Below are 16,900 nucleotides of genomic sequence, written 5' to 3' on the forward strand. Positions count from 1 at the left end.
TTGATGATTGCGTTGTTCCTTAATCTTCGAATTGGATCCGGCTTATTATTTTTTGCAGACAGTAAGAGCAATTTTATAAAAGTAAGCTTGAATTTTCGATTATGTCAAATAGAATTTCCGATGCTGGAGCTCCCAAAGGATCTACAAAACGAAAGTACGTTTCGATGTCCATCAAATAAAAAGTGGAATTGCTGCAAAAAATGGATAAAGGCATATCTTTTGAATCTCTAACCATTCCGAAATCTGTTATCAATTTCAAGATGCTCTGCGGGGGGGGGGGGGGGACGTCGCTGCGCCAATGAACTGGAAGTTGATCTGTCAGCACTATCCTTATCTTCACGGCAGATGTTTTTATTTTATTCGGCGTATAATTTCTTACTAAATGTAATATTTCATTTCGGTGTATTCCGTCTTTGATATGATTTAAATCAAATTCCTCGTCATTATAAATATCACGAACACACATCAAATAGTTTTCTGGTTGCAATTTTCTAATTTCGACTATACATAATGTATGCTTTACACATGCGCGTGTTGAAAGAAATGTTTAATAAAGTAAACAAAAATATATTAAGTTTTTTTTTTTTGTAAATTTTGATACCCTTTACATCATAATTACTCATTATTTTATAAATTACGGTTTCATATTTTTAATTTTATAATTTCTGGATGCCATCTTACCAGATTTAAACTGATGATCTATAATCTGGAAAAATCGAGAATCCAGAATCGCCGAAGTCCCGACGAGTCCGGATTAAAGACTTTTGACTGTAGTAATTTGTGTACTAAATCTAATTGTAAATAAGTCAACTTTCAATAAAAGCAAGGGTTAGAGTAAGAGAGAAAGGTACCCCTTGTATTATCGCAAAGTTGTTGTTTCATTTATGGTAGCCTGAGTAGTTGAATGTCATGGAAACTTTATTATGACGTAATCGACTGCATGATTGCGGTAAATTCGTAAGGGTTTGTAGTGTGTTGGTTAGGAAGTATATTCCCTGTTTTGTGGTTTAGATGGCAAAATGGTCGAATATGGTAAGAGTTTCTGTACAATTAGGAAAGAAAGGGGAATAGAGTATTACTTGGCTGCTGTGTAAATTAGGTGTCTTGTTTGTAGGAAAGAAATGTGTATGGTTGAGCGTCGAAAACGCGTAGTTTGAATGTTGTTTTTGTGAATTCACTTGACAATGCCAGTATACATATTCTAGTTCAGATAATTTTAGGAAGTTTTTGGATGCTCTTAAGGAATTTTGTTTGACTGAAGACGTGTTAATTCGTAAAAATAATAAGTGGATATTTCCTTTGTGTAGTGCAAAGATGAATTTCCTTTTTTATGCTATACCATTTGATTTAAAATATAGTTTATTGAGATTATATATATATATATTTTGTTGACTGCTCCTTTGACTTGTTTAGTGAATATAGTTTGATGTGTACATGGACAAAGCCAAAGGAGTGCGTAAAGCCTAGTTTGTACAATTCTCCGATTTTTCTTAAGTGAAAATAAGTCAATGTGTACATGGTTAAAGTCAAGGTGTAAGGATTATGTTAATTTTATTAACAGTTAAATTTTAAGTACCTTTCCTGACAAATTCTTAACTTCAACTTCCCACTTCCGGCCAGAACGTAGTTTTGGAATCATTCCGAATACTTAATGAGGAGGAGCGGTATTTAAACCACAAAGTTACTTGCAGAGTTAGAGAGAACCAGAGCTTCTGATTTACGCACGTCTGCCTTTTGAGCTAACTCTCTCTCAAAGCTATTATTACGCTCGGCCGTACTCAAGCCCTTGATAAGCTTTGTAGTCAAATAGAGTTAAGGGGACAACTCGATCAGAATCTTGATAGATTCGGCTACATTTCTTTAGTTAATCTTAGTTTTAGTTTAATTTTTAGTCTCAAGTTCAAGCCCAAGTGTTGGCTTTGATTGTAAACTCCAAGACAGAGTTTTGTAAATCTAATTGGTATAATAAAGGGTTAGTTACCCTTCCATCTTGTTGTTTCTTGTTACATGAACTTAAACGATTATTTGCTAATTAGTTCTTAAGATTTGTCACTTTCTGATAACTAAGAAATATGCTAGTGACAATCTTACAAAGGGAGTATGCAATGCCATTTTTGTGCAATTCTGGGATTTTTTTTAAGTGAAAATAGGTCGATGTGCACATGGATGCAGAGTTTGTGCAGTTCTTTGTCTTGCAATTTTGGCTTTGTGTAGTGGAGATTTTTGGCGCAAAAATCGCTGCTACACAAGCTAAAATAAGGCAAAAAAATTGCACAAACTCAGTATCCACCTACTGCCAAAAAGTACATGTAAATATACTTTTATCAAAGCAAGTACTGCTACGCATACAAATTCCTTACTTAGTTTTATAAGACATAAAATACATTCAATCAAAGCTAATAATATTGTTTAAAGTTCTTTATCAGAAAGATAAAATAAAAAGTAAAACTGTAAAAAATTATAGATTCCACATCTACAAGTAATAGAATTATCCTTGTTTCACAACTTCAAAATTACATGATGCTGGAAAACAGGAGCAGGGGTTTGAAAAAGTTGAGAAGGAAAAAAAAAAGATTGGGGAGGGGGGGGATAAGCAGAAAAAGTTTGGATCATTAGTGATCTGAAGGTAAGGAAGGACAACTGGCTCCAACACCTCAGAGATGTAGCGCTGGCTATTTAAAGTACCAGCAATGCATACTAGAAGAGTGCGAGAGTGATATCCAATACCGCCCCATACCATAATACCTGTACCTACCCCATACCTAGGACCAGTGTGGTGGTGCATAACACATTTCTTCAGCATCCTCTCTCTACGGTGTCTCCAGACTATCCGACCATCGCGGTGTTGCAGACAGAAGCGTGACTCATCATTCTGCCGTCCACATCCTTCTTTTATCGCAACATTGGCAGCGGAGACGTCTGTGGTTCTGCATCAAGGGTAAACGATGCAATGGACGTCTTGCGGACAGACCACTCTGCTGTAAACGGGGTCGAATGGTATGCACAGACACTGGATGATGCGTTACAGACTGAATGTGCTGTGCTCTGATTCATGATGTGACCGAGCGATCCGTCACTGCCCTGCGCACAACGCTCCTGTCATCACGTGAAGTGGTGCACTGAGGTGGATGCGATCGAACACGTTGGTCTGTCGTACCCTCCTGCATCCAACGGTCACATATCTGCATTACAGTTGTTTGGTTTCGTCAAACATGATTATCGATATCCCTGAAAGATAATCCACACTCTCGTTAGGCCACTATCCTTCCTCTGTCGAACTTGGATACTTGATCAAACTATGATCGCTGTTTACTATGAGGCATAATTGATCTTTTCTTTTGAAAAAAACCATGAGAAAAACGCAATTGTCGAACTTGAAATCGTTGAAAACTCAAGCCTTAAATAGTGCTTTGAGGTGGCACGCGTGATGTGCATCTGCACTGAAATTCTAATCATTTGCATATCTCACCTCCGCTAATGCATGTTATTTGCATGCTTCCTTCAGGGTGTTGCATTTACGGCGGCCAGCAGTGTAGCTTCTGTATATTTAAGATGAGAAAAATTATGTAATGCGATTTTATAAAAATACATAGGTATTTTTTTATTATTGGAACCAGATTCAGAAATGTATTGGGTTGTTCAGAAAGTAATTTCGTTTTTTCCCGTCAGAGGATATAATTACATTTTTTTGAAACCAACTTCACACTTAAGCCGCATAACCATTATATGTCTTGAGAGCTGATATTACAAGGCTTGTGTGTGAAAAAGTTCTATTAATTCTACGCAGTAGTTTTTGGTTAGTGCCCTTTTAAATATGAAGAGCAATAAGCAGCATTTTCGTCATATTTTACTTTTTTACTTCAGAAAAGGTATAAATGCTGTCCAAGCGAGAAAAAAATTGACGGATGTGTATGGAGAAGGCATGTTAACAGTACGCCAGTGCCAGTAATGGTTTGCAAAGTTTCGATCCGGCAATTTTGATGTCGAAGATGCACCACGGTCTGGAAGGCCGGTTGAAGCTGACAAAGATGCGATAAAGGCATTAGTTGATGCAAATCGGCGAATAACCACATGAGAGATCGGTGAGAGGTTAAATTTGTCAAATTCGACTGTTTATGGCCACTTGAAAGGCATGGGCTTAACCTCGAAGCTCGATGTGTGGGTGCCCCATGTTCTTACGGAGCAAAATTTGTGTCGTCGCGTCGACGAGTGATTCGCTCCTCAAATGTCAGGAAAATGATCTATTTTTGAAGTGGATTATTACTGGGGATGAAAAATGGGTCGTATAAAACAATGTGAAACGCAAGAGGTCATGGAGCAGAAAAGATGAACCGGCTCAAAGCGTTTCAAAAGCCAACATTCACCAAAAAAAGGTGATGCTGTCCGTTTGGTGGGATTTCAAAGGAATCGTTTTTTTTTTAGCTTTCAGCTGGACAAATTGAATGATGCACTTACACAGAAGAAGCCAGAATCAACCAACAGGAAGGGTGTAGTGTTCCACCAGGATAATGCAAGACCTCATACATTTACAGCTTGAATGGGACATACTGCAACACCCACCATATTCTCCAGATCTGGCGCCTTCCGATTATTATTTGTTCCGGTCCCTGCAAAATTTTTTGGATGGTAAAACCTTTACCTCAAATGAAGATGTCAAAAACCACCTGAATCAGTTTTTTGCCAGCAAGGACCAAAACTTTTATGAGTGGGGAATCATGTTACTGCCAGAAAGATGGCAAAAATTGTTGGACCAGAATGGTCAATATATAATTTAATAAAATATTTATTCATTACACGAAAATTGTGTTTCCTGTTCCCCCCCAAAAAAACGAAATTACTTTCCGAACAACCCAATATATACATAGTGTATGCATGTACATATATGTACACAATGTATAGATGTACAAAGTGTATATACACATGCATATACTTTTTAAATCTGGTTTCAATATTAGAAAAGGCCAATATTTAAAATTTTTATATAGATATTTAATGAATTAAATTTATTTTTATTTAAACAGATCAGATTAAAAGTAAGTAAAAGGATAATATTTTTAAGAACTGTATCTATTTCTTTTAAATAGTTTAATTTTTTAATTAATAACAGACAGATTAAATATGAAAGAATAATATCTTACATTTTTTCAAACAGTAACAGACTCAAATGAAAACTGAAACACAAAATTGTATTTTGAGACTAATAACCCTTTTGGACTAAAATGCAATAGAGTGCAATTATATTACATCTGTGTTGAAAATTATTACATGTTTCCTAGAAGTGAAGAACTCTAATGAACCAGTTTTAGGTTTGTAGTCTTTTTTTACCATTTCAATGCTCAATTAGTATTAAAACATATCTTGTGGCTATTTTAACACTTTCAATATGTATGATTCCAAGATTCCAACTCTCGTGGAAATACGTTTGGATTAAGAAAAAAATACCAGTTCACAGTCTAAGGTTGTTGAAAATAATGGGCTTGTCCACATTTTGGCTACAGACCAGGCAAAAACGAACAGTTTATACATTTTCTTTGTTGAAACAAAATATTTTACAAATGAGTTTCATTCGAGTAACAATCAAAATTATCTGATAAAATCTCAAGAGAAAAAAATTACCATTAGCTACTTATAAATGTTTCCAACTGATAACACTAATGAGGAAGCTGTCATTGAACGAATACAATGCTAATGAACAATATTGATTATAGGTCTTTAATGAAATAGTTGGCATTGTTGAGTGAGACGAAATTTATATTTAAAAAAACGTTGCTAATATTTTCATGATATGGAAAACGAAACCAATAAGAATTAATAATAAGAACTTTTTAAAGAATTTTTTTTTTTTTTTTTTTTTTTTTACTGTGAAGAAACAGGGAACACATATAATTTTCTATAAAGATAATGCAAGTAAAAGTTACTAACTACTAATGGCTGTGAATACATCATTGGCTGAGTAACATATTGAGGCGGCGGAGTAGGAACCAAACCAAAAGTATTTGGCATGACAGGGAACACAGGTGGGCCTGTCGTACACACTGGTGGCATCATTTTGCTAGGTACAGCTTGGTGAGCATTCGGTGTAGGTGGTGGAGCACCAAACGGCTGCCTGTATAAAATCCAAAATAAGAGTCTCAAATACAAAGTTACGAAAATGAATGTCAGAAACATGAATATAAAATACAAACTGTGATTTATGATGACACTATAATAAAATGTACACGTCAGAAATATCACGCGTTAAAAACTAATGAAATAAGCTTTCCGTATCATTTCAAGGAAATAAGCTGAGAAATTCTCAAATTAAACTAAGTACTGCATTACTGACCTAAAAGGTAACGACATATAAACACGGCAAACTTTGGTGTTGAACAAATACAAAACCGGAAGTCACGTGATACGGATTTGGGGGAAATATCAGTTCTTATTTTCAGTTTTGTCTGATTTGTTTTTGTACTACAGCAAATGCAGCTCTAGATTATATGATTTCAACTAAACTTAATTGATATAACTTAATAACAGAACAAATTTTCAGAGTCAAATAATAAAGAAATTTATTTTCTATAATCCGTTTTATTTTATCTCTTAATTTCTAAAAATATTTCTAAAACTACTAAACAGCAGGTATAATATAGTACATTATAAATTTTTACATTATACTGTATTTTATTAGAAATTAAAATAAAAGTCTTTAGAAAAATCTTATCTGTATAAGTATTTTTATTTTTAACTTTGATTTGCTGTTTACTTTTACTTCGATCAACAAAGACAAACATTCGGAATGATAGTAATTTCAAATATATTTTAATTGTACTTGTTATTGTAATCGTGTTTATCAGTAGTATTTACCTTTAAAGCCAGTTTTCTATCGTAAGTATTATTTATTTGCATTATTTGAATTAATGTATACGTCTGAGCGAGCATGAGGGAACGTTGTCCGTGTGTATTTGCTATTTGATTGGTAAAAAACGTCTAGAAAAATGATAAATTTCTTCTTCTTCTTTTTTTTTTTTTTTTAGAAATCCAGCACGAGTCAAAGAGCACATGTATTACATTAGTAAGACTTAATGTAGTATAATGACTTATGTGTAATTAAGTCTGCAGTAAGGAATAAAGTACTGCTACTATAAGTGGCGTATTAGAAATCTTGGGCCTACATGCAAAGAAAAATTTTCTTGCTGCCGTCCTTATGATTTAAAAAAATGTAAAAGCACGGGGCGAAAGGTCCCAGGCACCGAATTTTTTAAAATAATGCTGGCTTTTATCAGGGATTGATTAATTATTAAACAACATAAGCACGTTTTTAGGATAGTACAGTGGGTAACATATGGCAGAACTTTTTTGTTGCAAAAATTATATTGTGTCACCCTCTTTTTTTTTTTTTTTTTTTTTTTTTTTTGGTTACCAAAAGAAAGTTAAATTTAGAGCTGGGTCTTGGCCTGAGCTTAGGGCATCAGATGATCATCAAACATTTTTTTGGAATCAATTTTTTTTGCGAGATTTTCCTTTTATCGGGGTTTATATCGGTGATGTTGTGTGAAAATAGAAATGGAGGTAGTACAACCTACACAGGCTATGATTTTATATAAACTGTATTTTGATTGATTTTTTGTTTTATTTTTGCGGACCATATATTTTAAATGGTGCCAGGATTATTGGTAAATCACCAATGCGAGTTTTAGATGGCTGGCAGTTTTACTGAAAATTACTTATAAGTTGCTTGTGAAGAGTCCGAATAAACAACATTTAATCTTTTCTTTTTCTCTTTCATGTAAATGTTAACAATTCACGATCACTCATAATTTTGTCTTCACAAGAAGAGTTTTAAATATTTCATGTGTTAACGTGTTTACTTTAAAAAAAATGCTTGATCTACCCAGAAGCGAGGAACATGTTATATGTTACTAAAAAAGATGCATTGAACCTCTCATTGGAATATGTGAATATAGCCATCCCTAGAAACCGAATAGTACCGCCTTCTCTTTGAAAATATTCTCGGTGAAGTGCAGAATCGCTCACTTATTTGTTTGCCGCTTTTTACAAGGGTAAAAACAATTGGGTTTTTGTCAATTTTCTTTTACTTTTTAAGTGAAAATAGGTCGATGTGTACATAGATAAAGTCAAGGGTGTGTGCAGTGCCGTTTTTGTGCAATTCTAGGATTTTTTTTAAAGTGAAAATAGGTCGATGTGCACATGGATACTGAATATGTGCAATTCTTAAAAGCATGTCAAGCAGTGGGTGATTCTGCACTTTACCCAAAATTCTATTGCCGAGTTTTCGTCATAGGCAATTCCCAAATTGTTAAATCCATAGGATATCAAAAAAGGATTTAAAAATTAAATAAGTATTTCAATGGCATCTTAAGAAATATAGAACTATATAAACTTACACAATCTGAAATCAGCGGGTATGCTAGATTTGGTTTGCTTTTAAATGGGCGCATTTGCTAGATTTGACGCTTTTGCGCATACATTTTCGCTGCAATTTTTTTACGGCCCTCGAAACCGAATAGTATCTTATGTGAAAATAGCCATTAAATGAAACTATATATCAATAAAAGCATTTGAAGATGCAGTGGGAAAAACATATGTTTTGACAGCTAGTTCAGTGGTTTCAGAATACTGTGTGTATTCATGGCAAATTATTTACTGTTGAGAAGAAGTAATTTACTGTTGAGAAGTTGAGTAAATGATGAAGCAATTTGATTTTACAAGAATATGACTATGAACTAGAACAGCTTTATGAGAGAGGTGTATTTTCTGCATTTAATCTGAGAACCAAAGATGTTGACAAAATTCTTCCACAATACTGGATATTTGATGCATTATGCTGTGAGTCAGCTATGTACAAGAGAGGTTGACAATTTATTTAGATTATCAGGAAGCATTTAAAACAGCGGCTAATCTTTGGAATATGGTAACAAGTAGTTTGTCGACATTTTGGTAAGGCGATAAAGTTTACTAGCTAAGACTTCAGCAGTGTACATGGATGAAGTCAAGAGTGTTCACAATGCCATTTTGTGGAATTCTAGGATTTTTTTTTTTTTTTTTAAGTGAAAATAGGTTGTCGTGTATGTGCAATTCTTAAAAACGCAGCAAGCAGTGGGCGATTCTGCACTTTCTCGCAATTTCGCACCTAATCTTCGTCATAATTAAGCACTTTTGTTCCATAAAAGTTCTAGCATAAGCGTAATTCAGCTAGCAGATTGTTGAAAAAAAATTTTGAGTAAAAAAAAAAAAAAAAAAATTCCTTTACTTCATGAAAACAAAATGACGTCTAAAAAAACACTAGCAGGTTGCTGTAGCAGGGTTGGTCGCCAAATGCCAAATTTTTGCCAAAAAATCACCAAGTTACCATAATCCGAAGATTATAACCAAAACAGCTGTAGGAAAAAAAAAGGAACAGGCACTGAAAAGTTAGGAAACGGAAAATAAGTTACCATTCTTTTGCAATGAGAAAAATAAGGGATATTTAGAAATACTGCCAAGCTGGGAGTTAAAATTTTTATCATAACAACCATTACTTCGGAGTAGGGAAACTTCTGATGATTGTAAGAAGATAAGCAAGCTGCTAGCCTGTCCGATGGTAAAAATGGAGGGTTAACCAGAGGGTCATTGCCAGATCATCAGTAATTGCTCCCCTCGCACCCCATGTAGTTATAGTCTGAAGCTGTGGTTCAGTGAAACATTGATTGTTGCATAATTGAATAAGATTTTACCTGAGCATTAAAAGCAGTATTATAATAAACCATCGTAGATGCAAGTTAAAGTCATGGTTTGCAATAAGAATATTACTTAATTTTTAACTAAATAAGCGTGGCATTTTTTTTTTTTTCTTTCTGATTTGATTTTAATAAAAATAACGTACTTGCACAGGAAACAGTTGTTTAATTTTGCATTTAAGTCGGAATAGAAAAACAAGAAAATTAAAGTTATTAAACATTAAGAGATTTATTTCAAAATTATTAAATTTTAAAATCTAACTAAAATAGATCCTATGGCCACAAGATTTGGATTTAAACATTTAATATACAATGAACGCTCTTGTTTTTCATTACATATTAAATGTTTAAATCCAAATCTTCCAAAAGTGACCAGTAAAACACTTGTACTGAGCATTATCTCTCAAAGACCTCTACCGATGACCAAAATAATTAGAAGTATGAATAATTGTCTTAGAGAGGATTTAATATATTTTACAATGCACCAGTGCATGATCCACCCAGATCTGGACCAACTACAGTCAAAAGTCATTAATTCGGACACCCATAATCCGGACCTCAAAGCTACAAACTTTCTGCGCATGCGTCGCGTTTACGCATGCGCACAGGTGTTTAAGAGTGCGCGTAAGACCTTTACGGCTGCGAATATGTTTGTGCGCATGCGCGTTTAACGTTTAATGTTTAGGTATAAGCTAAGCTAAAATTATCTAATTCAGTTAATGTTGAAGATTGCGTTGTTCCTTAATCTTCAAATTGGATCCGGCTTATTATTTTTTGCAGACTGTTAGAGCAATTTTATAAAAGTAAGCTTGAACTTTCGATTATGTCAAATAGAATTTCCGATATATATTTACTAATATGTAATTTGTATCTGCAAAGCGAAAGTATGTTTTGAAATCCAAAATCTGTTTATCAATTTCACGCCGCCAATTGGAAGTTGATCTGTCAGCACTATCCTTATCTTCAGGGCAGATGTTTTTATTTTATTTGGCTTATAATTCCTTACTAAGTGTAGTATTTCATCTCGATGTACTCCGTCTTTGATATGATTTAAATCAAGTTCCTCGTCATTATAATTCGCTTCCGATAGTGAAGAAAGTTATCCAGAGATTATTGAAAACGAAAACATTTCGATTGACAAATTAGTCGGTATTCTCAACACAGCAATTATAGGACTTGAACGGCGGAACTTTGTAACTAAACAAGAAATTATGTCCGTGTAATAGAATTAAAGGGAAAGTATTATCACATGAAATGAAGCAACTTACATTGAAAGAAATGCTTAATAAAGTAAACTTTATTTAGTATTAAGCTTTTTCTTTTTGTAAATTTTGATACCCTTTAGATCATAATTGTTCTTTATTTCATAAATTATGGTTTCATATTTTTAATTTTGTAATTTCTGCATGCCATCTTACCAGATTTAAACTGATGATCTATAATCCAGAAAAATCGATAATCCGGAATCGCCGAAGCCCCGATGAGCCCAGATTAACGACTTTTGACTGTACTAAAGGCCAGTTTACATCTGTCAAAGCAGCTTCGAACCGAGTGAACGGACCTGTACTCTGATAGACTGTTTACACCAATCAGAGTGGACTGACAACTCGCCTCCGTTTGTGTATGAAATGGATACAGAAGTGGCAGCTGCAGGAAAGAATATGCATTGAACATACACAGATGTTCTTTGGCTGCAGTGCTTGAAGTCTGAGAAGCAGTTTCAAACGAATTAATTTCTGCTCTTGGGAGGGGAAAAAAAAAAGGAGAAAAGGAAATGGGTACGTGACTGGGTAGCTTGCCGCGTTGAATTAGGAGTCACAAATGAACTATTAAATGAATTTCGGACGAGAATGTCCAAAGTTACAAAAACATTATTGCATATCAGATACAAGAATTTAAAAGAAACTCAGTTTGAGTGCAGTTATTTAGTCAACTGTGGTTGTTGAAATTCAAATTAACAAAGTTTTTCTACTATATACAACTGTTTATTTACACCTAATTAATCATTTACAAAATAATGTAAAAGTAATAATGTGTTTTATTATTTATTAATAGAAAGAATATATTTATTCATCTAGAATCCACAGAATCAGTAGCTCTCTGTGCATGTAATTAATTATGCAGAGTTCTGACTGGAACTGTGTTATTTCTAGAGAAGAATGCAAAAGTAACACATGGAATATTTATTCAAAGCTACCATTAACACGACAGAAGTAAACTGTATAATATCTACCTAACTATTCAGAAAATCTTAAATAAATAAGAAGTAGCAAAAAACTTGAGAGCATTACATATACATATTATTACCACAGGTAAAAGAATATATATATTATGACATAGTTCCAACAGGAAGATATTTATCGTAAATTGTTACTTTTGGATCCTACTGAAATTGTGTTTCTGGACAACACACAAAGTGATATCAACAAAATTAATAATGGTTAAATAGAGTGATTATACTTTACTTTTAAAATGCTAAAACGGATAGTTTAAGAAGATTAGAATTCATAGAATAGCATAATTTGTATAAACCTTAATACACCTTCAGTACTTGCACTCACACATCCAAGCTGAACATGTTTCACATCCAAGCTGAATTGTAACGAATTATAGCCCAGAATGTTTTTATACAAAGCAAGAAATTTAAATATCCCTAATAAAACAGATCTACATATTTTTTCATAATTCCATTTTTATTTTTATAGTTCATAATATCATATATTTATTGCATCCTCATGTAGGGATGCTTGTAGAAAAATTAATATAAGCTCACATAATTATAGAAGTATGCAGCATCTTAATGAAGCAGAGCGTTCCCTAAAACACTTCATAAGATGTGTATGAATTAAAAAATGCCATGGTTTGGCTATCGCTTTTAATCTCGGCATTATAGAACTCGGTGTCATGACGTCCCTGCGAACGCTGCTCGGAGTAACTGCCCGGATAGATTTTTCAACAGGTTCAAAGTAGAAACAGAAGCGCTGACTCATCTCCCCTACGTTTCTACTCCGTCAAAGTGAGCATTTACATTGTCAAAGTAATCGTAACGAGCGACTTGCTCCGAGCCGCTCTGACAGGTGTAAACTGACCTTAACCCATACACGGTTGGCAACCACCTCCCTAAAACGATTACTTCTAAAACTGACCAGCATTTCTAAAAATATAAACAAACACTTGTACTGAACATCATCTCTCTAAGACAGTGGTGCGAAACCTTTTTGGGGCCGCATGCTGAAAACGTTTTTTTTGGGGGGGGGGTGACGTGCCTAAAACCTCTTTGGTTAAATCTCTATCGGAGTGTGATTTATCATGTTTTGCAGGCATAGTGAAAACTGAAAGCTGTCCGTTGTTAGATGGTTTGTTTCAGAAAGATAATTGCAAAAACAAACTTTCTTGTAATTATAATTCCTCAATTTCTCTTCAATAAGCACCTTCCGTCATCAAGTTCGGCAACAATCTTGTGATTGGTATTAAAGTGCCATAAATAAGTAAGTGAAAAGTAAACCATAAGTAAAGATAAGTAAGTAAGTGAAATGTTTAAAAATAGACTAAAACACTTGTTTAAATTACAAAGTATCATTTTATTGTGATTATTGATTAAGAAAGTAATATTTGAGTCGCGTGCCAGCTGATGAGGCTCTGCGTGCTGACTGTGGCACATGTGCCATAGGTTCGCCATCACTGCTCTAATATGATCACTTCCACAGAATACCAAAGTCAACTAAAAATATTGATGGACATCTTAGGATTTTTACTCTTAGTAGTTACCTTCATTACAATTACGTGTAAAGCGTAAAGAAAATTATGAGTGACCGAGCGGTTAATTTGCTGAATACTGGTAGTTAGACCTGGGTTCGATTCCTAGCAAAGAGGCTGGATGCACAGGGAATTTTAATAGTTTTTCCCACATATTATTACGTGGTTACGAGCCACTTTACCTTGAGAAGCCCTCCACGAAGACAGCCCTTCTCTTAGGCAGATAGCCTTCATGCGCTTTGTTATAATCAAGGAAACCAAACCAAATCAAATTGAAAAAACTTCTTCATTTTGCTCTCTGGATTGCGCCCGAAATAAATCATAACGTGGGAGCTTTTCGTTTTCAGTACCTAAAACATATCAAAACAGAAAATTAAATGAATTTAATAATTTAACATGTTATGCAGAATTCGAATTATTAATTTATTGAGCATGAATAATCATGTAATAAAACATAGACCAATAACTTTGAAATTCAGAGTGATGACCTTCGACCACTAGCCACCGAGAGCAGTGGCGTAACTAGAACTCTAGGGTCCCTATGCAAAAAAAATTATTGCCCCCACAATAAATTTATGGTACTACGCCCTCCAAAAAAGTCCAGCTTTCCAGGAGCCAACATTTTGATAATGATTTTTGTCAGATCAAATTAATAGTTAAAAATCTGATATGTACACTCATGACTTCCTTGTACCGCCTATTAAATTATGCACATTTTTTGTTGGACTTCAGTTATTTCCTCGAATGATTTTTAACTTAATTAACCGATCCCTAAAGGCAAGTTGAAAATGACATCGAAAACTGCAAATTTGGATTAAATGTATGTATCTGAGGTGCTTTCTGTGTATCCGTGAAAACTATTGTTAATTTTTGATAAATGAAAGGATTTCATCTTTTACAAATTTTTTCCCAAATTTGATCAATACAGTCAAAAGTCGTTAATTCGGACACCCATAATCCAGAATGATCTGTAATCCGGACCTCAAAGCTAAAAACTTTCTGCGCATGCGCCGCGTTGACACATGCACATAGGCGTTTACGCGTGCGCGTAAAACCTTTACACGAACGCGCATATGCATGTGCGCAAGTGCAGAATATGTTTTCGCGTGCGCGTTTAACGTATAACAGACGGTATAAGCTAAAATTATACAATTATCTATTTCAGTTAATGTTGATGATTGCGTTATTCCTTAATCTTCGAATTGGATGCAGCTTATTATTTTTTGCAGACTGTAAGAGCAATTTTATAAAAGTAAACTTGAACTTTCGATTATGTCAATTTCCGATTCTGGAGCTCCCAAAGGATCTATAAAACGAAAGTATGTCTCGATGTCCGTCAAACAAAAAGTGGAATTGCTGCAAAAAATGGATAAAGACATGAAGAAAGTGACAGAGAGGTTAGTGAAAACGAAAAAATTTCGATTGACAAGTTAGTTGGTATTCTCGGCACAGCAAGTACGGGACTTGAACAGCGGAGCTTTTTAACTGAACAAGAAATTATGTCTATTTATAGAATTAAAGAGAAAGTATTATCACATAAAACGAAACAGCTTACATTAAAAGAAATGTTTAATAAAGTAAACAAATAAATATTAAGCTTCTTTTTTTGTAAATTTTGATATCCTTTAGATCATAATTGTTCTTTATTTCCTAAAATACGGTTTCATATTTTTAATTTTAGAATTTGTGCATGCCATCTTACGAGATTTAAACTGTTGATCTATAATCTGGAATCGCCGAAGTCCCAACGAGTCCGGATTAATGACTTTTGACTGTACAGTTATTTGCTTCCCAATTTTTCTTTTCAATATAACTTGCGATATTATGAGAATTTCTCTCGCATTTTTTTTTTTTTTTTTTTCTATTATGGGTAATGTTTGCCAGTGCTTTATTCCTGTCAACCACATCTGTCCTTATTTAAATTAACCATTGAATTATTCAATTAATTAGTCTTTGTATAAGTTCAAGTGAATAACAAAGCAAAATCTGTCCTCTAAACTGGAGTTATTAATCATTTTATAATGAACGGAAGAAAATGGTCTGCTCTCTTGATTTTGGGGGAAATCGGTATCTTTTTGGCTACAAAGATCAAAATTTAAAGTAAATCCTTTCTTATCCTATGTAAGAATTTCTGGATAATGCCAGAATCGGACGGCTATCTTTCATTTTTTTAAATCTAAAAGCGGTTTGAATATTGTCTGACCTTCATCACTATTTATGACTGTAAGCTGAAATCTTTTTTATAGTTTGCCTTCTTTAGTAATTTCAGCCGAAATATTTTCTAGTGCATTTTTAATTCTTAAAATTATATTTGAAATGTCTGATGTTGCATTTAAATGTTTGCAAATTTCTGATGACTGTTCGTGTGAGCTTAAAGTTGATGCCCGATAGTCTTCTTGAGTAAAATTTTCAACTCGGTGATCAGCCATTTTGATTTTCTTCATTGCGGATTCAAAAGCATCTCATAATTCTTTTTTCATCTTTCTTTTTTGCTCCACATTTTAAATGTATCATTTAATATTTTATGCCTATTTAAAACAGCATTTTCTGTATCGTTTCTTAAGATCATAAGCAATTTATTTCGCATTTTCCTTTACGTTCATGTCCAATCTAAGCATTAGTTTTAATAATTTATTTGCTAATAAATACTAATTCAGAAGTCAAACAACAAAAATCAGCGTTATATTTACAAAATCTTCACAGGACTAGTTTCGATGGTTTTACCGAACCACCACCAGCTGAAAAATCGAAAATGAACAAGATAGGATTCTTGATACAGCCATGTAAGTACATTGTAATACATTGGGGGTACAGTCAGACCCAACTGGCCACAAAGTGGCCTCATGGTAAAAAAAAAAAAAAAAAAAGAGTGACCATGTATTATATTTAAAGAAATTAAATAATGAATAATCTTCATAAATGTTTATATGGTTCTCGCATTGTGATAAAACAACAGTACCTAGAGCCATCCAGTTTTGAATAACATAATCCTCCACTGAATATAGGCATCTAGAAGTTCGAATTTTCAATTTGTAGTTTGTTTTATTATCTAGTTCATATTTTGTCCGACATCAAAGAATTTTTTATTAACAAACTCGACGATTTCAATGTGAGCAATGGCAACACTGTACGAAAAAACATTTTTATCTCCAATCTGGAGACTGTATTGGAAATTCTAAAGATATGCTCATTTTAAAATTATTTTGCGATATTACTGTTGAATTGAATTTTATGGTTTAAGTGCAAAGAATACAGTATTTAATAAATAAAGGTAACCTCCACAGGATACCAAAAACATCAAAAAAACACCGCTTTGGGTGTAATGTAAAATCGGAAAGCTTTCGGATTTTTATTTATTTATGTATTTATTATTATTTTTTTTTTTTCTGTGTTGATGTGGTGAAAGTCCTTGGGAGAATGAAAGA

The 16,900-nt window shown here is 33.7% G+C and overlaps 2 protein-coding genes across 5 annotated transcripts in view; one reads left to right on the forward strand and one right to left on the reverse strand.

The window, feature by feature from the left end:
* LOC118196312 (synergin gamma-like) overlaps positions 1-6,402 on the reverse strand; it is an 82,029-nt gene extending 75,627 nt beyond the window's left edge. For 2 of the 3 annotated variants that reach the window (XM_035367742.2, XM_085824961.1), the window contains exons 1-2: positions 6,326-6,402; positions 5,923-6,106 (exon numbers count right to left, since the gene is read on the reverse strand). In XM_035367742.2, coding sequence (XP_035223633.1) covers positions 5,923-6,106; positions 6,326-6,342 — 201 coding nt within the window. In that variant the 5' untranslated portion in view covers positions 6,343-6,402. The other variant, XM_085824962.1, reaches the window with a different exon arrangement.
* A 341-nt stretch (positions 6,403-6,743) lies between these two features.
* Positions 6,744-16,900, forward strand: part of LOC118196311 (protein Loquacious-like) — a 98,890-nt gene continuing 88,733 nt past the window's right edge. For both annotated transcript variants that reach the window (XM_035367739.2, XM_035367740.2), the window contains exon 1: positions 6,744-6,867. The gene's annotated coding sequence lies outside the window, so the exon portion shown is untranslated. The remainder of the gene's footprint in view (positions 6,868-16,900) is intronic.

This window comes from Stegodyphus dumicola, chromosome 10 (assembly GCF_044657685.1).
Source record: "Stegodyphus dumicola isolate Sdum_Otavi_A_Nest chromosome 10, ASM4465768v1".
Classification (NCBI taxonomy): Eukaryota; Metazoa; Arthropoda; class Arachnida; order Araneae; family Eresidae; genus Stegodyphus; species Stegodyphus dumicola.